Source organism: Dipodomys merriami, unplaced genomic scaffold (genome assembly GCF_024711535.1).
Source record: "Dipodomys merriami isolate MVZ:Mamm:240054 unplaced genomic scaffold, mDipMer1.0.p SCAF_1, whole genome shotgun sequence".
NCBI lineage: Eukaryota > Metazoa > Chordata > Mammalia > Rodentia > Heteromyidae > Dipodomys > Dipodomys merriami.
The window spans coordinates 91,761,485-91,782,196 of NW_027202270.1; the positions used below are offsets into that span (position 1 = coordinate 91,761,485).

Genomic DNA, 20,712 nt, shown 5'->3' on the forward strand with positions numbered 1-20,712 from the left:
ACTCTACTATAAAGCCATAGTAATCAAAACAGCTTGGTATTGGCATAAGAACAGACCTCAGGACCAATGGAATAGAATTGAAAACCCAGAAATGAACCTACAGACCTATAGCCACCTAATCTTCGATAAGGAAGCTAGAACAATAGAATGGAAGAAAGACAGCCTCTTCAGTAAATGGTGCTGGCAAAATTGGTTAACTACATGTAGAAAACTAAAGCTAGATCCTTATATATCACCCTGCACCAGAATCAACTCCAAATGGATCAAAGACCTTGAACTTAAAGCAGACACTCTGAAAACATTACAGGATGGAATAGGAGAAACCCTAGGTCTCCTTGGCTCAGGTCGAAATTTTCTGAATAGAGACCCGGAAGCACAACAAATCAAAGAAAGGTTGGACAAATGGGATTGCATAAGATTGCAGAGCTTCTGCAGGGCAAATGACATAGCTGGCAAGATCAATAGAAAACCCACCGATTGGGAGAAGATCTTTACTAGCCATACAACGGACAAGGGTCTCATATCTAAAATATACTTGGAACTCAAAAAATTAAACCACCCAACAACAAATCCTCAAAGAAACAACTGCCCAATAAATAAGTGGGCGAAAGACTTAAAGAGAAGCTTCTCTGAAGAAGAAAGAAGGATGGCCAATAGACACATGAAGAAATGTTCAACATCCCTAGCCATAAAAGAAATGCAAATCAAAACAACATTGAGATATCACCTCACTCCAGTTAGAACAGCAAAAATCAAGAACTCCAATAACAACAGATGCTGGAGGGGATGTGGACAGAAAGGAACCCTACTTCATTGTTGGTGGGAATGTAAACTTGTTCAACCACTTTGGAAAGCAGTATGGAGGTTCCTCAAAAGACTTCACATAGATCTCCCCTATGATCCAGCAATCCCACTTTTGGGCATTTACCCAAATGTTTACAAACAAGACCACACTAAAGCTACCAGCACAACTATGTTTATTGCAGCATTATTTACCATAGCTAAGATATGGAACCAACCCAGATGCCCCTCCGTAGATGAATGGATCAAGAAAATGTGGTATATATACACAATGGAATTCTATGCCTCCATCAGAAAGAATGACATTTCCCCATTTGTTAGGAAATGGAAAGGTTTGGAAAAAATTATATTAAGTGAAGTAAGCCAGGCCCAAAGAAGCATAGGTCCCATGGTTTCCCTTATTTGCAATATCTAGTATAGGTATGAGTCAAGCCGAAAAGGTCAGATAATGTGATGCTAGGAAAATGAACCCTTAAATAAGTATTTTAATGTTTTCGTTTCTTTCATGCATGTATTTCTAATGCATTTATAAGATTATTTCTTTGTTGCTTTGTATGTCCCTCCCCCACAGTGTAACCCCCGTTTTCACTATATTTGATGTCAGTATAACATGTGGAGTAGATGGGGACAAACAAGTCGTTTAAGGATTCAGGTGGACCTGTTGCAACAATGAGAAGTACAAAATGTCATGTCAAAACCAGCTTTACAATGCCGGTGTGGGGGGGGGGAGGGGGGTATAATTGGGTGGGGGGAGGGGGGTAAAATTGGGTGGGGGGAGGGGGGAGGCGGGGAAGGGAAGTGAAGGGTAAACAAAGGAGGAGGCTGCAATGCTTGGTAAGAAATGTATCCATTATCCTGCCCATGTAATTGTAGCCCCTTTGTACAGTATGTTCTCAAATAAAATAAAATACAATTTAAAAAAAAAAAATAAAATAAAATAAAATCATGCAACAAAAAAAAAAAATATTCACTAGAAAAAGATCAAGAAGTGGAGCTATGGCTCAAATGGAAGAGTGAAAAGTAAAAAGGTCAGGGACAGAGCCCTGGCACTGGGTTCAAGCTCCAGGACTGGCATAAAAAAGGAAAAAAATCAAAATGCTTCTATACCATCCTTTTACCACATCACCTTGTATGTGCCTGCATTACTCTGCAGGTGTGCACTCTGCAACTCTCTGTTCCACTCCTGGCCTGTGGTCACTAGATTCTGTACCTGGAAGATTATTCAATCCTGATATCATTCATGGCTTGTTCTAGCCTCAAACTCCCCCCTCTAACTCTGAGCATTACCATAGTACTTACAATGATGAATAAACCATTTCTTGAAGATAGGGTCTTATTTCTGTTGTTGTGTGTGTCAAGAGACAGGATTGTGCCTTCATGCCAATGCGTCTCAGGACAGACCTTAACCCATGATGGAAAGAACTCAGAATACATCTCATGAGGGTGACAACTGTTCTTGTTTGCGTGGGACCTAAGGGTTTCCTGGAATGCAGATCTTTTAGTTCTAAAGCCTGCAACCCTGGGAAAATGAGATGGTGTACCTAGTTCCCAGTTCTCTTGGGTTAGCTCTGGAATTGGAAAAAGTTGCTCAGAGTTCCTCAGCAGGATCAAACTGGAGATTCCACAGAGGTAATCTGTTTGATCATGTACCACTCTTGGGCTATCTTCTCTTTCATGTACTTTCCATTCTTCTAACACTTCCCTTTACTTCCCCCAAATGACTAGCCTTGTAGTATGCTTCTGAGGGTAGCCAGTCCAAGATAATTACTGTTTCTTGGTCATTTTATTAGCTGATGTGGAGGTTTGAAATGAATGTGTGGACTGAGCGACAGTTATTTCAGATTTCAGACAGTCATTTCAACACTGGTGTTGCTGATGCTGTTAAAATGACACAGGTTGCCACCACACCTTTGGGCAGGTAAGCCTGTACAAGATGAACTGGTGGGCAAGAGAAGGCAAGGGTAGAGGCCTTGTGAAAGCTTTTGGAATCTGAAAGGAATGGCTGGACTTTATCTAGAGCTCAATAAGATCATATAATGAAGGAAGCAACTTGCTTGTTAGATGCACTAAGTTTAGCATCTCTGATGAGAAGGTGATTGCTATGGCTTTAGATGGGGACCTGAGAGCAGAGATTATTGCAGCAGGCAGAGGAAAGTCAGAAACAAGATTTAAGAAGAAACAAGTTCAGCAGTGATTAAGGACTTGGGATATGGTCCAGTGATAGAACATACATGTATCAGGCCTAGGCCCTGGATTCTATCTCCAGAATCACCAAAGGCACAACAACAACAAAAACAAGCTCAGTGCTTAGATAATAGATATGTGTGGAAAACACAAAGGTGAATAAGAATGGAGTAAGTGATATTCTTTATTTGGATGTCCATAGAGGATGCAGGAGATACAGATCTATCTAATGTGGTCCACAATGTGGTTGTCTTTCAGGTACTTTCCCAGTTTGAGATCCAGGAAGAGGAAGGTCATGTTCAGGGCTATGTCATGGACCCGTAGGGCTCTTCATGGCTCCTCCATGCCTCATTCAGCAAGAATGTTCAGCCAAAGAGAAAATAAGAGCCGTACCCAGACCAACAGAGTGGCTGTGGTTACCGGTTCTACAAAAGGGTGAGTGAATGAAAGTCCTTAGCGAATTCTCAACTAGGAGGTGTTACAGTGGGCTCTGCAGTCCCACTCACCTCACATATCCCTGCTAAAATAATATACAGCCATGCCATTTAACTCTAAATCATAACATCTCTTCCTACAACATCTATTGAGACTACCTAAAGACCTTTTGTCTTCTTTCCATCCTCCATCCTTCCTTTCCTTCAATTTCTCCTTCCTTCTTTTCTTCTTAACCCCTTCTCTTTCTCTTCCTTCTTCACTTCTTTTTTTTTTTTTTTTTTGATTTCTGAGACTCTACCTCCCTATATAGTCTTGGCTAACCTTGAAATAGCCATCGTCCTATCTCAGCTTTTTAAGTAATCGTATTATAGGCATGCACCACCACACTTGCTGGAAAATATTTTATTTCTAAGCTCTAGGAAGGATGTAGCTGGAAAACCACCTGCTCTGAATGAGAGTAGAGTTTGAATTTAGTCCATGCAATCCCTGGATATTTAGCTAATTCCCATCAGGATGGCCTTTATCCTACCTTTCACGACCCTGTGGCCATGGTCTTTCAGAGTTCTGAGCTAATTATCTCAGACTCAGGGTTTTGTTGACTGCATACTGCTCACTAGTGCCAGTAGAATGGGCGGGACAGTGTCTCAGTTCAGAATCTTTGTAGTTCAGAGACTCACTGTCTTCCAGTGTTCTTCCAATTCCTCTTTGCCCTCTGGTTGCCATCACCATTTATGAGCATTTTTTTAAACTAAAAAGCAGAAGGATGGGAAGTTCCTATATTTTGTGCTCCAGGAGTATCCTCTGTTCTTTGACCTTTCATGGTCTGTAACACCATCAATTTTGGAATTACTTACAGATTCTAGACTTCCCAGGTCCCTCCCTGTGATATTTTAAATCTTTGTGTGTACACGAAGGGCTGAAACTGTCACAACTTCTGTCCCCAGTATTTATAGTAAATGAATATATCCAAGACTCCAAGCTATCCAGAGAGTTTCTACAAGATAATGGAAATATGCCTTCTCCTTTTCCTTTATCAAGTGGGACAAGCTCCAACAAGAGTTCTCAGACATCCTTAACATGAGAAAACAGAAGGGGAGTGTGTTCTCCAAAGAGAAGCTATTAGGCTTAGAGAAAGTGCAATTTATACTATAGCCCTATAGCTATACAAAGGGATGCAGAGCTAGGCAGTTTTAAAAAAATTCTCTGTATTTAGGCCTGGTGCCCAGCAAGTTTCCAACTATTCGGACAGATCACTTTTTTTTTTAAGCCCCTTTAAATTAACTTGATATAAAAATATCCTTATCTATAAAACAATGTATACACATCTAGTGCTGGTGGCTCACACCTGCAATCCTAGCTACTCAGAAAGTTGAGATTTTATGATCAAAGTTCAAAGCCAGCTTGGGCAGGATAGTTCATGAGACTCTTGATGTCTAATTAACAAACAAAAAAGCTAGAAGTGGAGGTGTGGCTTAAATGGTAGTATCCTTGGTTTCTCGGGTGAAAAAATCAGGCCCTGAGTTTAAGCTCCAGTACAGGTACATTAAACAAACAAACAAACAAATAAATAAAATGACATGCATACAGTTATGAGAGTTGAGTGAGGTAGCCTTTGTGAAAGGTTGATAGGGAAATTCCTTTTGTCTTCTAGGAAGGGTTTAAGGGCAGCTCTTGGGCAACAAGTATCCAGGAACTCAATGTGTGTACTGGTCATGCTCTGCTGGGAGGAGGATGGAGAGGGCTGAAATTGTCACAACTTCTGTCCACAGGATCGGCTTTGCCATCGCCCGCCGTCTGGCCCAGGAAGGGGCCCACGTAGTCATCAGCAGCCGGAAGCAGCAGAACGTGGACCAAGCTGTGGCCATGCTGAAGGAGGAGGGGCTGAGTGTGACGGGCACCATGTGTCATGTGGGGAAGGCTAAGGATCGAGAACATCTGGTGGCCACGGTGAGTGGTCAGAGGGTGGCACATATGGGGATCTGTTGAGCCAGCCCTGACAGGAGGGAGGTGGGATCTCCAGCACTGAAATCTAGGCCCGTCCTACCAGCCCAGAACACAGATGTGTCCAACAGATTTCCTGATGGAGAACTCAGGTGGGCAGATCAAACAGTGGTCTGCTGAGAAGCCACTGGGCATGACTTGGAAGCTTGCTGGAGATCCAGAACCTTGCATGTCTCTAGGACAATTGACCTGAAGGCTGCATTTCTCTAAGATCAGTCTATGGTAAAGTCAGCAGCATAGCTCTGGTGCCCACAGGTGTTGGGATGGGAGCCTCTGAGGTAGAACTTTCCTGGATGCCAATCCTGAAAGAGGTGAGTGTGAAGCAGAATTGGAGGATGCATGAAATAGGCCGATGCTGTGGTAGAGAATAGGTTCTTGCTCTGTCAGACCAAAAGAGGATCCTTCCAGAGCCAAGGGAAAGCAGACAAGGAATTGATTAGAAATAGAAAAAGTGAAAGCAGGTTACCTAGTGAATGAATGAAGGTCTGGATTAGTGAGGGTTAGAGGCCAAGCTGGCATGTCACAGAGATTAAAACCTGAGGCTTCCAAGGAGGTAAGACACAATGTTTTACTCATTGACTACCAGAAGGATCCAATTCTCTCGGGTGGAGCCCTAAGGAGTTATTTATTTCCTCCAGGCCATCAGCTCTTTACTGCATTCCTTCAACCACATCCTCTGTCAATTTCCTCTACAGGCACTGGAGCATTCTGGGGGTGTTGACTTCCTGGTGTGTGTTGCAGGGGTTAACCCCTTGGTGGGGAGCACTCTGGGATCTAGTGAGCAGATATGGGACAAGGTGAGGATTGGGTATTATTATTATTATTACTATTATTATTATTATTATCTTTATGTAGTTGTACAAGGCAGTTGTAATTCATCAAAAAATGTATGAATACAATGCGTCTTGACCAATCACCCCTTTCAATATTCTCTCCCATCCCTCCCCTACCTATCCTTCTGTCACTTTTGAGGATTGTATCTAATACATCTCACATAGCACTCCATCTATAGCGTTTGTGTGCATGTGCACACCCAGTATCTAGACTTCCCTATGCACATACACACCAGCTCTGATGGGTGGGGTTGTGGCTCACTTAAGTCAGACTTCCAGTTAGTTAAGTTCAACAGGCATTGACCATGCCCAGACCACTAGACTCCAACAGCCTGATTTGTATTCAGTCTCCCTACTCTAGTTTGCTACAAAGTGTGAAGATGCTAGAAGATATTTCTGGGTCTGTCCATTGTAGAGATCCTCTCCAGCCCAGGTTTCTGAGGCTGTCCCAATCTGGACCCACTGAAACACCCCACGGGTCATTCAAACTGGCAGTCACAAACAGTCCCTCTGAACTGTCATGGGTGACAGAAGCCTTCTTCCAGGCCTGACAATCCCACTGGAAACCATGTGCAGTCCAGGGGTCCTACTGCCTCAGCAGACTCCTGTTTCTTCTGTGCTATCCCACCCAACACAGCTCAGTCCTGGACCACCTTCTGACTGCTAGGAACAGAGAATGTATCCATGACAGGCGGGAGTCAAACTCATCTCAGGGGTTCTTCCTGCTCACCTCCCCTTTTTTCTTGATACACTTGGCCCACTTTCCCTGTGGGGTTCTCAATTTCATGGCCATCTTGACCCACCTTCCAACTAATTCCCCCTCATGACTGTCAGGAACACTCAGGCTTTTTCAGTTAAAAAAAAATGATGGTGGTTCACACCTGTAATCCTAGCTACTCAGGTGGCTGACATCTGGAGGTGTTTAGTTCAAAGCCAGCTTACGCAGAAAAGTCTTAGAGATTCTTTCTCCAATTAGCCAGTGAAAATCCAGGCTGATGTTCTGCCTCAAGAGCACCAGCCACGCACAAGCAATCCGATGAGGATTAGGCCCAAGCCCCTGTACTAGAACAAAAGGAGGAGGATAAGGAAGAGGAACAAGAGGAAGGGGCTTAGCTTCTAGCCCCAGCACTAAAAATAAAACAAAATAACTCCAGACTACAACATACAGTACAAGCAAACAAATGCCTTGGTTCTTAACATTTCCTGACATAGATGAGGCCTTGGGTATGGATTTCATGTCTCTTACCATACCTTTCCCTTAAGGCAATTCACTAATAAACCGCTTATCCCAATTTTTTTCTCTCCTCTCTGGCAGGCAATATGATCAGGGAGAGGTCATGTGGGGTTTGACAGTGAGAAGGTCCCCCAAACCACAGAGTACTGGTGCCCTGTGATCTGGGCAGGCCTATGTGGTCCCTCAGATTCCCTCCTCGGCACACTCTGACCCTTACATTTAGTAAAGGAACACAGGGTTCTGGCCATTCACCACAGTTGTAGAACTTTGTGCCTGCTCTGATTACTAATCTCCAAGTGACTGTGCCAATGCCACATCTCTGTGTCCCCTGCCTCTCTATCCTTTCTGATTTCAGATCCTGGAAGTGAACGTGAAGGCTCCAGCCATGCTGCTGAGCCAGCTGCTGCCTCACATGGAGAACAGGAGGTACATGCCTGCGGGGACCTACTGGTGTCTTTGAACACTGGTCTTTTCTAACCCTAGGAGGCACTTGGGGCTGGAGTCCAGAAAATGGGAGATTGTGGGAGAGAGCAAGAGCGACCTTTGGGAGGCATTTTCCATTTTCAGCCCTACCTTCTTCCCCCCTGGTCTGTGGCAGTTGTGATGAGGAGAGAGCATAGCTTGTCTTCACTGACTTCATTCCCCTTGTCTCAGGTAATGGAAGGGACTTTTCTCCTTTAAGTGACAGCTTCAGGGATGAAGGATCTAGAATGAAGAAGCCTGAGGTCCCCAGCTTGACTCACTTTTTTTTTGTGCCTTTCCTGAGGCTTGAAGTCAAGGCCTAGACTGACTGGCCCTGAGCTTTTTTACTCCAGGCTGGGATTCCACCACTTGAGCCATGGCTCCACTTCTGGCTTTTTGGAAGTTAATTAGAGATAAGACTTTCCTGTCTGGGCTGGCATTGATCCTTGATTCTCAGATCTCAGCCTCTTGAGTCGGTAGCATTATAGGTATGAGCCACCAGTGTCCAGCTGATTCCCTAACTCTTGCCATCCTCTGTGGGCCACCTTACCTGTCCTCCTTCTGGACAGAGGCACTGTGGACCCTACTCTGTGCTCTGGGAGCCTGACTCTTCTGTATCTTGTGACCATCTGGTGGCAGGTCAGACTGGGACTGCTTAGTGAAGCTGGATCTGACAGAGGACTTTATAACACAACATTGTTATGTGGACCCTTCTGTGTCTCAATTTTGGGGTGTTGTCCAAGTGATACTACTCTGACCATGTTTATTGGGTTGTAGTGATCTTAGTGCTTAGAGCTATGTACTTTCCAGAAAGTTCTGAATAGCTCTCCAAACTTGTCTGCTTTTGAAACCAAAACCCAAACTTAAAGGGCTGGTCAGACCTGGTCATTTGTCCAAATATGCCAAATAAAGGGAAGGGAGATTTATTACTAGTCATGGGCACACAGAAAGAAGAAAACACTTCAAGCCATCTTCTGCGGTACAGATGTCAGCTTTTGGTTTAAATAGAAAAAGCATTAAGAGACTGGGAAGTCACTATACATAGTTTAACAGTCCCAGTTATAGGTATGGTTATAATACTTAATGCTTGCTCATCATCAGGCTTTGGGAGGGATTCTGGAGAAGTCACATTGTTGTCATCACTCCAGAGAAGCAGTCTGGTCAGGATGAGCAAGTCATTACTGTCCGGCAATAATGACTTCTCTTTCTTTCTCTCTCTCTCTCTTTCTCCCTTCCTTCCTTCCTTCCTTCCTTCCTTCCTTTCTTTCTTTCTTTCGTTCTTTCTTTCTTTCCTCTTTAGTTGTACAAAGATTAAAAATAGTTAATTTGTAGGTTCAAGTAAGTAGCCAGTGCTTTTTAGCCAAAATTGTTTAAGTTCCTGTTACTTTTATAAAGTCTGTGGTTGGAGGCATGGCTTAGTTGATAGAGTAGCTAGCCAATGAACAAAAGTGTCAGGTACCAAGTTAGAGTCCCAGGCTTGGACCAAAAAAAGGAAAGAAAAGAAATAAAGTCATCAAAAACTTTGAGCTAGTTTCCTCTTCACATAAAAGCACAGTTTCTGAAGCCAGGTGCCAGTGACTTATACCTGTAATTTTAACTATTCAAAAGGCCACGATCTGAGGACTTACAATTTAAAGCCAGCCAAGAGATTCTTGTCTCCAATTAAGTAGAAAAAAGCTGGAGGTAGAGGTGTGGCTCCAGTGGTAGTGTACTAGCCTTGAGTGAAAAAGCTAAGCAAAAATGTGAGGCCCTGATTTCAGACCCCAGTGCTGGTGCGTGTGCTGGTACCTATCCCCACACACACACACACACACACACACACACACACACACACACACACACACACACACGATTTCCTGGCTTATCTGAAACTATGATTATTCAGTAGCTGTGGAAAGGGGTTACAATTCCATAAGTCCAGTTATGAGCACATTATCTGGTCTTTTAGTTGAACTCATCTCTTGTCTCATCCCATCTTCCTTCCAGGGGGAGCTCCGTGGTTCTGGTCTCATCTATGGTGGCTTATTTGCCTATACCAGTGAGTATGAGGCCCTCTTGTAGGGCTTGGGGTGTGATACCCTGAAACAGTGATGGGGAGGGTAGACTGGCTACAGATTTTAGATAAAATGGAAGTAAGATGTGTACTACCAGCAAAATATCCTGAACACTGCAGACCATGTATTACAACCTCACGTTGCCATAACATCTCTGAAGCCCAAGGACATTAAGCTGCTGGTCTGGGGTTAGCATGGTTAGTGCACATTACTGCAAGGACAGCTCCCCAGGTCTCTTATTCTAGTTGCTGGACTGAATACTTGAAAGCATAGTGCAGCTTTCTCTATGTCAAGCTTGGACACACATGACAGTGACTTGTTGACATATCCTTAAGTCCAGAGAAGTTCACTGCTTGAAAATTATTGTGGAGCAATGAGGAGAAGGGGAGAGGTTTTGTTTGGGCCTAGAGTCTGGAACTCAGAGTCATAGATTTCACTGGGACAAGACCTCTTCCTCCCATGCATACCCATTTTGTCTCCTGCCTCTGCATTTCAGGCACTGGGAGTCTACAACACTAGCAAGACTGCCCTGTTAGGTCTGTGCAAGTCACTGGCTGTGGAGCTGGCACCGAAAGGCATTCGAGTGAACTGTATAGTGCCAGGAATCATCAATACTGACTTTAGCCAAGTGGTGAGCATAAAGCAGCTCCCGGTCCCATGCTCTCCAATCCCCATCTCTGTCCTGCTGCTCCCTTCTCAGACTAGCATCCAACCTGAACTGAGACACACAGAGAGGAGCCCCAGTCAAGGCCCATCATCCAGGCTGCCTTATAGCCTTTGGGCCTAAAGCCTCCCCTTTCCCTGCAGAAGAATGGGGTGGAGGGGGGAAGTCTCTATTCCCTGAGAGGAGAAGACCAGAGTTCTGCTGCACTGTCATTTTCCCAGTGGGGTCATCCTCCCGCAAAGACATCGGTCAATCCTCCACCTAACATTGACACTAAAATCTTTCAGCGGAAGTCATTGACCCACATCCAACCTGCCATAAAGGATATCTATGGATTGCTGCGGTAGGTGGGGAATGAGGGGGTGTTCATGGTTCATGTATACTAAAGGGGAAAATCCCCTTTCTGGAGTCTGATTAGCATCAGGTCCAGGCCTGGGGTTAGGAGGGTGGGTGCTGAGGTATTGATCTCCCAAGGTGAATGTGAGGCCTTCTTTCTGAGCAGGCAGAACCTGAGGTCAGAGTTCAACAATGCCAAGGCTGTGGCCTCTGTTCTGCTTTTCCCAGGACTGGGGAACCAGAAGAATGTGCAGGGATCGTGTCCTTCCTGTGCTCTTCAGATGCCAGCTTCATCACTGGAGAGAACATTGTAGTGGCGGGCTTCTCCCCTAAACTATGAAGAGCATGTGACTAAGAGAGTGTGGGCATGGTCTTCAGTGAAAAATGGGGGTCGGGTAGAGGTGGGAAGCCTTAGAGTTCCAGTCATAAAGGAAAACTTATTGAGGAAATGAGAAGGAGGTGAATAAAGTTTTGCATTTAGAAATAAATACGTTTGGAGGCTTCTGGGCTCACTCCTATTTGGCTAGTGAGAAATGAGCATCCCCTTGATCTAGAACCCTCCTCTCTCTCTCTCTCTCTCTCTCTCTCTCTCTCTCTCTCTCTCTCTCTCTCTCTCTCTCTCTCTCTCTCTCTCTCTCTCTCTCTGTGTGTGTGTGTGTGTGCTGGGGCTTGAATGTGGGACCTGGGTGATGTCTCTTAGCTTTTTGCACTCTACCACTTGAGCCAAAACTCTACTTCTGGGTTTTTGGTTCTTAATTGGAGATGAGAGTCTCATGAACCTTCCTGCCTGGGCTAGCTTTGAACTATGATCCTCAGAACTCAAGCCTTATGAGTAGGTAGGATTACAGGTGAGAGCTACTGGTGCTGTCCCTCCATGGGAGGACAAAGGTGTTCACTGATACCTTTTCCCTCTTCATGCCTACGCTCTTTTAGGGATATAGCAGATATAGAAGTTAAGGGGGCAGTTTTGTAAGTGCTCGCCCACTCCTAGCTTGGAAACCTCTCAGCAGAGTCATTCCCCTTCTTGAGTGAGCAGGAAGGAAGGATGCATGGTTCTCAGAGCCTTCAAATGATCTCTTCTTTTGGTCTCACTTCTAGTGCTATCTATACCTTTTTTCCTTGCAAAACTAATTTTATTTTATGTCAGAAACATTATTTGAAATTCAGAGCTAGGCAGAAGAAATAACAGCATATTCACTGCAGTGTTGGGCTTAGATTTCTATTGTCTCTGGGCAGAGGTTAATGTGCTGTTTTTGTTCATTCCAGATGCAAATAATTTCTGTCAAAAAGGGTGATGGTCCTAAGGGTTAATGGTTTATTTTCTAATTGGACAGTAACCACTTTGTGTCTAACATAAGAATTTTATGTTAATAATTACTATAAATACCTAGCTTCTGGAGTGCTCTTTGAATTAGTTGTAACTGGTTACTTATTTCCTCATTAATTCATGAGTCAAATGAAATTGCTAAGCTCCTGTTTAGAAAGATTAAAAAAAAAACGTATCCCTGTTTTGGAAAACTCTTGGGTCCAGGAAAATCGAGACACTTCCTTGTAATTCCTTTTTTTTTTTTTTTTTTGGTCCAGTCGTGGGGCCTGAACTCTGGGCCTGGGCGCTGTCCCTCAGCTCTTCAGCTCAAGGCTAGCGCTCTACCACTTGAGCCACAGCGCCACTTCCGGCTTTTTTCTTATGTGGTGCTGAGGAATCAAACCCAGGGCCTCAGGTATGCAAGGCAAGCGCTCCACCACTGAGCCACCTTCCCAGCCCTTCCTTGTAATTCTTATAGTAAAACTTGCTCAGATGTGAGGTTAGCACCAAACCTTTTGATCTCTCACCCACAGGGATAAATTTCAAAGCACTGCAATTAAACCTGTGGCTGCTTCCTTACCAAACCAGAGGCGAGACATTAGCAGATGAAGTATGTTATAGAGCATGCTACTAGCTCCATTCTCTATTCCTTTCTTCTTTCTCTCTTTGTAAAAAGATGTGTGTGTGTGTGTGTGTGTGTGTGTGTGCGTGCGTGCATGCATGCATGCATGCACTCCCTATTCCTGAGACTTGAACTCAGAGCCTGGGTATTGTCTCTAATCTTTTGTACTTAAGGCTAGTGCTCTACCATTTGAGCTAGAGCTCCACTTCTGGGGTTTGGGGGGGTTATTGGAGATAAGAGTCTCATGAACTTTTCTGCTTGCGCTGACTTTGAACTGCAGTCCTCACATCTCGGCCTACTAAACAGCAAGGATTATAGGTGTGAGCCTTCAGTGCCTAAGAAAAAACTTTTTATTTTTGAAGTGATAAATGGAATCAGGAATCCTTGGAGTCAGTTCTCAAACATCTTTAATCTGCAAATAGTAATCTGGCTTTCAGAGGTTACATGAAAAAGTCTTCAGATTGGCTGATGAAGTTCTATATCAATACTAATAATAATTTGTGTACCACCTACTGGGAATATGTGTAGAGTTTTATACATATTTGGTTAAAAAATAAATGTTTAAAAAGAAAAAAAAGAGAAAGGTTTCAAGACTATGTCAGATAATTACAATGACCAGAAAGGAATTCTTTGGGTTTGCCCATTGACTCAAAATTCAAGTTTTGATCTCTGCTTGACAAGCTCAGATCTCTGCTGGCCCTTTATCTCAACCAGTTTTAACAAGCTTTCAAAGTAAGTCAAAGAATCCAGCTGCAACAACTCTGCATAGATTTTCACTGGTATCACCATAGAAACAAACCTCTTACTTTGGGGGGAAAAAGTCACATTATAATTAGGAAAACTGATGTACAACATAGATTAATGAACTGAACAGAAAACAGGGCAGCACTTGAAATAGGAAGGAACTAAATGACGGAAAGGACAGTTTAAGGAAGGAAACAGGATGGTGTCAGAAGGGAGAGTCAAAATGTATAACCCTCTTGTTCAGCTCTTACATGGTATAATATCTGGCTGCAGGCTCCTGGTGTGATAGTATGGTGATAAGCCAACAGATATGTTGACCATTTGTCAGAACCCCTAAAGGAATCCTGTTTTCAGTTTGTGTCACAGGTCAATAATGAAAATAATTCAGTGTCCATGGTACACAAGCTTTGTGTGTGTGTGTGTGTGTGTGTGTGTGTGTGTGTGTATTTGTGTTTTGTGTGTGTGTAGCACTGGGACTTGAACTCAGGAATTTATACTTTTGATTTTTTCCCCACACAAAGTTGGTGCTCTACCACTTGAAACACCTCCATTTCTGGCTTTTGGTTTGTTGGTTGGAGATAAGAGTCTTATGGACTTCTCTGCCTAGGCTGGCTGCAAACTAGGATCTTCAGATCTCAGCCTCCTGAGTAGCTAGGATTGCAGTGTGAGATACTAGCTCCCAGCCAACATGGTTGAGAGGTCAGAGACATAGAGTCGCTGAAAGGTACAAGGAGTTTCTCAGATTTTCCCACTGTAACTTCCAGAGAGCTTTGGGCCTGTACTTGCTAAGGACTGTGGTTCAACTGCTTCAGCATATCCCTGTAACCTCGAGTCATGCATGCATGTGCTAGTTTAGGGAACTGGCATGTAACCCTGAGAGTAGGTGTGAACACTTGACCTTATATAATCATAGTTGACCAGATGCTAGTTTTGTTTAATGGGGGTATAAAGAGGCACTATTGCTGGATAGTGTCATGCTAGAGGACAGTGTAAACCTGTCAGCAGTATGTATGCTGATACTGCTGGGGATGTTTGTAGCTGTTCATGAACTTTGAATAAAGCATGACCATTACATATTTTATTCCACATGCCCAAAACTCATGTTAGTTTACCTGGAGCTAAGAACCTGTACACAATACACTGAACTAATATAATGAAAAGACTTACAAAAGTATATGTTTCCTTGCGTTACATTATTTTGGGCTGTGTTGTGTTTATTTCTGAATCCTCAGAAGTTGACAGAGGTTTTAGCTATATGAGTGTTGTTTAATACATTTTTTGCTAAATGAACAAATAAAGTCTTTGTGCCCCACCATGAAAATAAAAAACAATAATGTAGGGCTGGGAAGGTGGCTCAGTGGTAGAGCGCTTGCCTTGCAAGCCAGAGGCCCTGGGTTCGATTCCTCAGCACCACATAAGCAAAAAGAAAAAAGCCGGAAGTGGTGCTGTGGCTCAAGTGGTAGAGCGCTAGCCTTGAGCTGAAGAGCTGAGGGACAGTGCCCAGGCCCAGAGTTCAGGCCTCACGTCCGGACCCCAAAAAAAAAAAATAATAATGTAAAAGAAAAAACAGAACCTGCACACAGTAGCAGCTAAGGGGGCAGGGAATAGGCTAACATGGGGGAGGAATATTCATGTATTCTCCTGGAGTAGGTGGAGACTTCTCAGAATTGGGATGTCACCTCTTTCTTCCTTTTAGGGTCTGGTATTTCTCATTGTGGCAGCTGATGGTCATGCCATTTAGCATGCAAATTAGATTATAATGCAGTTAGAGGTTACCTGGTTGTGGTTATTCTGGAAGCCATCTTGTTCCAGTGGATTTTAGCTTCTTTAGCTATCCTGTCCTTATAAATAAGATTAGAAATTCAACAAGGTCACATGTCCATATTATCAAGAGCCTGAATTGCTTCTGCCTATTATTTTGGAAGATCCAACAAAAATGACAAGTGAGATTTGCTATGCGCAACAATGAGATTGTGCAAATTGACAAGAAAAACACTAATGCCTAAGTAAATAATGGGAAATTTAATGAAAAACAGTCTATTAGAGGAAAAGTGGCTTCCTCCTCTCCCTTAATGTTTTTAAGTGAGACTGTGATAGAAGACAGACGAACATGAGTTATAAAATCAAAATATTGGAAATAATTGAAACGACCCCAAATAAGGAGAATTTTAAGTAAATCCTGTGTATCCTTCTAGTCTCTTCCTCTTCAACCATATCACCATCCTCTTGGCTATTTCTTTCTTTTTTAAAAAATTTTTATTTATTTTTTATTGTGAAAATACTGTACAGAGGGGTTACAATTAGATGTGCAAAATAATGAGTACATTTCTTATCAAGCATTGTAGGCTCCTCCTTTGTTTCCCTTTTCCATCCCTTCCCCTCTTGGCTATTTCTTGAAAAGGCCATAGTACCTCCAGCTTCAGGACAATCACAATTGCTGTTCTATCTCTTTGGAACATTTTCCCCTCAGATTCCTGTTTGCAATATTACTTCATTCAGTTTCCAGGATTTTATTTAAGTGCTATCTTTTTCATGTACCCTTCCCCCTCTGCCTCCTTTTTTTTGGTTGGCTGTGGGGGCCTGGGTGCTGTCCCTGAGCATTTCAGCTCAAGGCAAGCGCTCTACACTTGAGCCACAGCACCACTTCTGGTTTTCTGGTGGTTTATTGGAGATAAGAGTCTCATGGACTTTTCTGCCCAGGCTGGCTTTGAACCGTGATCCTCAGATCTCAGCCTTCTGAGTAGCTAGGATTACAGGCATCAGCCACCGGCACCTGGCTTCTGTCTCTCTGCCATATTCGTTTACTTGGCTTAATTTCCTTCCTAACACATACTACCTTGAAACAAAAGGTTTTAATATTTAAATCCAAATTAAATGCCTCATTTCATTGCACTGCAAGTTATTGGGTGTTTCTAAAAATAACACAGAAAGAAAGACCTTTGAGTCAAATCAAGATTTCAAAGACCCAACATGTGAAATTGGCTGGGTGAAGAGCTTTCTTACCCTGTGAAAGTGACATTGCTCTATACCCCTTCCTAGTGCAGCTTAGCTATCTCAGGCCAATGATCTGGTTGGAGTTGGGCCTTTAGAAAATTTGCTGAAAAAAATCATCAGGATGTTAGAAGATACTGGCTATTTCTTGTGGCCTTTAGTAAGATCTAGAAAGAAAGTCCAGGCACTAGTGGCTCACACCTATAATCCTAATCACTCAGGAGGCTGAGATCTAAGGGTCACCATTTGAAAACAGCCTGGGAAGGGAAATCCATGAGATTCTGATCTCCAATAAAACACCAAAAAGTCTGAAATGGAGTTGTGGTTGGAGTGGTAGAACACCAGCTTTGAGGAAAAAAGCTAAGAGATAGTGACCAGGCTGAATTCAAGCCTCATTACTGGCACAGGATGGAAGAAGGGAGGGAGGGAAGAAAGGAAGGAGGGAGGGAAGAAGGGAGAGAAGGAACGAAGGAAGGGAGGGAGGGAGGGAGGGAGGAAGGGAGGGAGGGAGGGAGGGAGGAAAAGGTGGTGCTTGGACCTGGATGAAAACAGGAAGAAACAGTCACTCAGCGAGACTCCTCTGCCTGGGGGAAAGATTGCTGAGGTTCCCTTAATCATGCTTCTTGTAGATTTTCCAAATTAAATTTTTTTCTGTTGTGTTCTAAAATTAGCAAAAAAGGCAAGGAGGTGAAAACATACCAGAGAGATAAAATTGGGACACCTGATAGCCAGAAAAATGGTGAGTCAGAGCCAAAGTCTGAGTCCCTGTACTCTTCTCACACACCTTTTTGGTGCCACTGTTTTTATTTATTTATTTATTTATTTATTTATGTATTTATTTATGTCAGTCGTGAGGCTTGAACTCAGGGCCTGTGTGCTGTTTCTCAGCACTTCAGCTCAAGGCTAGTGCTCTACCACTTGAGCCATAGTACCATTTCTTTTGGTAGTTAATTGGAGATTGATCTCATGGACTTTCCTGCCTGGGCTGGCTTTAAACTGTGATCCTCAGATCTCAGCCTACTGAGTAGCTAGGATTACAGCCTGAGCCACCGGTGCTGGGCTACATGCTATTCTTAATATTTTAAACATTTAACATTTTAACTTTTTTTTTTTTTTGTCGGGATCTGGGTACTGTGCTGTCCCTCAGCTCTTCAGCTCAAGGCTAGCACTCTACCACTTGAGCCATAAGCGCCACTTTCGGCTTTTGTCTGCTTATATGGTTCTGAGGAATTGAACCCAGGGCCTCATGCATGCAAGGTAAGCACTCTACCACTGAGCCAACTCCTGCTCCCTCTCCTGCCCCCATGCCTGTTGTCTTGGCTACAGCGGAAACACAATGGCCAAGCATAGTGACTGTATTGCCACTGACACAGAGAAAACTTAAGTAGAAGGATCATAGCTGAAGCCAGCGAGGGAAACAAATAAGACCAGGTACCTAAAAAAATAACCAAGGCAAAAAGTGGCTGGAGATGTAACTCAAGAGACAGAGTGTCTGCCTAACATTCATAGGTACCTGAGTTCAATCTCTTGTTACTACTAACAACAACAAAATATAGACCAATCAGAATTCTCACTAAATTCTGAGAGATAAGACCTCATCATTCTGCTAATTCTCTGATTCTGAGAGTATAACACATAGTGAGAAACTGCTTTCACTATTCCTCATTTGAGCCTACAAATATTCTGTCTTCATTTTACATCTGTCTTTGCTTTGAGCCATTCTCTCTGCAGCCCATTGACTCCAGGAAGGACAGGACTGATGAAAGCTACCTCCCCAGGAACCTCCCAAGCAACAATGACTTTCTTATCAAGTAAAGGCTCAGCCTGGACTGGGAATTAATGAGCAACTGAACCAACTACACCTTTGACCACTGGACCAATTCTTCAACCTGGACAGTTTAACAATTATGCATATCCCTTACTGGATCCTCTAATTTTTTCCTTTTTTTTTAATACCTGAAACTCATGTCTGCATCCAAGAACATGGGCTTGAAATTCAGCATGTTCATACCATCTTTTCTCCCCTCCCCTCCCCCCTCTCCCCTCTCCTCCCTTCTCCTCCCCTCCCCTCTCCTCTCCTCTTCTCTCCTCTCCTCTCTTCTCCTCTCTTCTCCCTAACCCCTCTCCTTTCCCTTCCCTTCCCTTCCCTCCTGCCTTAGTATTAGGGTTTGAACTCTACACCACCAGCCTTACTCATCTTTATTTGGCCTGTTAGGGTCAGCATTAACACTTGACATGTTGCCTAGAACTCCAGTTATGAGTACTTCAGTCCAACAACAGTGGTTTATGCCTATAATACTAGCTACTCAGGAAGATGAGGATTGAAGCCAGTCCAGGCAGACAAATCTGGGATGAAATCTTAATGTAGATTCTGGAATTTCCAGACTTAAGCTTCCACATTGCTTTGGGACAATCTACCTTGTTAACCACAAAAAGTTCTGTGTTTGGTTACATATTTACTCTGCATAATCTTTAAGTCATCTCATCTTTCAATTGGTATATTCAAAAGATTTTCTTCCTTGAAATATGTCATGCAAATGATTTCTGTGTTTGTTTTACTAATTAATAAAAATGTCTCTGTGGTTATTTCATAAAGTTAACAAATCTGAGAGGCTCTTATTTTAATTAACCAGCAAAAAACTGGAAGCGGATGCATGTCTCAAGTGGTAGAGTACCAGCAGTGAGCAAAACAGCTGAGGGCGTTTAAGCCCTAGTACCATCGTAACTACAGCTATAGAAGGCACTAGCCCAGCCATGATCACTTCAAATAGTTTGCGCTAGACTTTCTGCTATCATAGCTTGTGTCAGACTTTCCTCTGTCCTAAACTTGATGAACTGTAGCAGGCATTTTCATTCAGGAGAAAGGAAGATTTCTCCTGGTGGCCCAGCCTTCTGCTTGTGATGGGTGTAACGCAGTCCTTCATTTGCATTCAGGACTATGCTGTGGTTGGTGTAGACACACTCATTCATTTGCATGAAAGCCTGTCACATCCCTTTTTAGGTTATAATAATAAGTTCAATTAAATAATAAGTTCAGTTCAATTATGGTTAGGTGGCAAACACTCTCCTGTGCTGCTTCTTATTGTTGCAATATTAGGCCCAATAAAAGGCTTCCTGCCTACTTTTGATCTTTAATATTAATAGAATGGACTGAGCTATATGAATAGAGGATAGAAACAGCAATAGAGTGAATGATGGCAGTGGCAACTGAAAAGTTTCAGAGAAGGACAAGAGTAAGGAGAAGAGGTAGTGGAGTCACCAAGGATGTTATGAGCTAAAGAGGAAAAACTAGTCTTGATCACTGGAAGAATTCCAGGGCTATGCCAAGCCTTCCTTAAAGAGCCAAGAATCCCAGACACCCTAGGCCAGAGAGCTGTAACATTAGCTGCTGTAGGAACTGAGGGTCCCAACACCTGAGGCCTGTTCAGAAGACTCAACACTAGCAGGCACTGCCTGCTGCTGATAGAACTTCAAGATCACAAATTCTTGGGCTTCTGGAGGTTAAAGGCTAGACCAGTATGTTTCTAAAGTTACTTCTCTGGCTTCAAGCTTCTGGGTCTGCCAGTGTAGCCTCTAAACCTCAAGCATAAGAGTCCAATGGTGGGCAAATACAGTCATAATACTCAATGTACATGCATGTAAATGGAACTAGGCAACTTGTGGAGATGGGTAGGCATGGATGCCAGAGAATGAGGGAAGAAGTAACACTGATCAAGGTGTATTATACACATACACTGTCCATGTATTATACAACTAACACATGTTGAATTGAAAGTCCTTTGTACAACTATTCAAAGATTTAAAAAAAGAGTACAGACTGCTAGCACTAGAAGAGTTTTTTTCCACCTACTCATGATTTCTATCTGAGTAGAGTGAAAGGACCCCAGACAGCTATTTCATAACAAAAGCAATGGGGACAACCAAACATAAATGGAAACCTGAAACTGTGGGTCATATATATATATATATATATATATATATATATATATATATATATATATGAATATGTATATTTTTCCTTATAGTGATAATGATCAAACCTGAG

General features: G+C 43.0%; 1 protein-coding gene across 1 annotated transcript; it reads left to right on the forward strand.

Moving 5' to 3' along the window:
- The first annotated feature begins 3,328 nt into the window (after positions 1 to 3,328).
- LOC138841477 (dehydrogenase/reductase SDR family member 2, mitochondrial-like) lies at positions 3,329 to 11,346 on the forward strand. The gene is made up of 7 exons (XM_070042212.1): positions 3,329 to 3,420; positions 5,190 to 5,367; positions 6,117 to 6,218; positions 7,844 to 7,914; positions 9,937 to 9,988; positions 10,501 to 10,646; positions 11,188 to 11,346. The coding sequence occupies exons 1-7, from the start codon at positions 3,329 to 3,331 to the stop codon at positions 11,342 to 11,344; spliced, it is 798 nt and encodes a 265-aa protein (XP_069898313.1). The 3' UTR covers positions 11,345 to 11,346.
- The last annotated feature ends 9,366 nt before the right edge of the window (positions 11,347 to 20,712 follow it).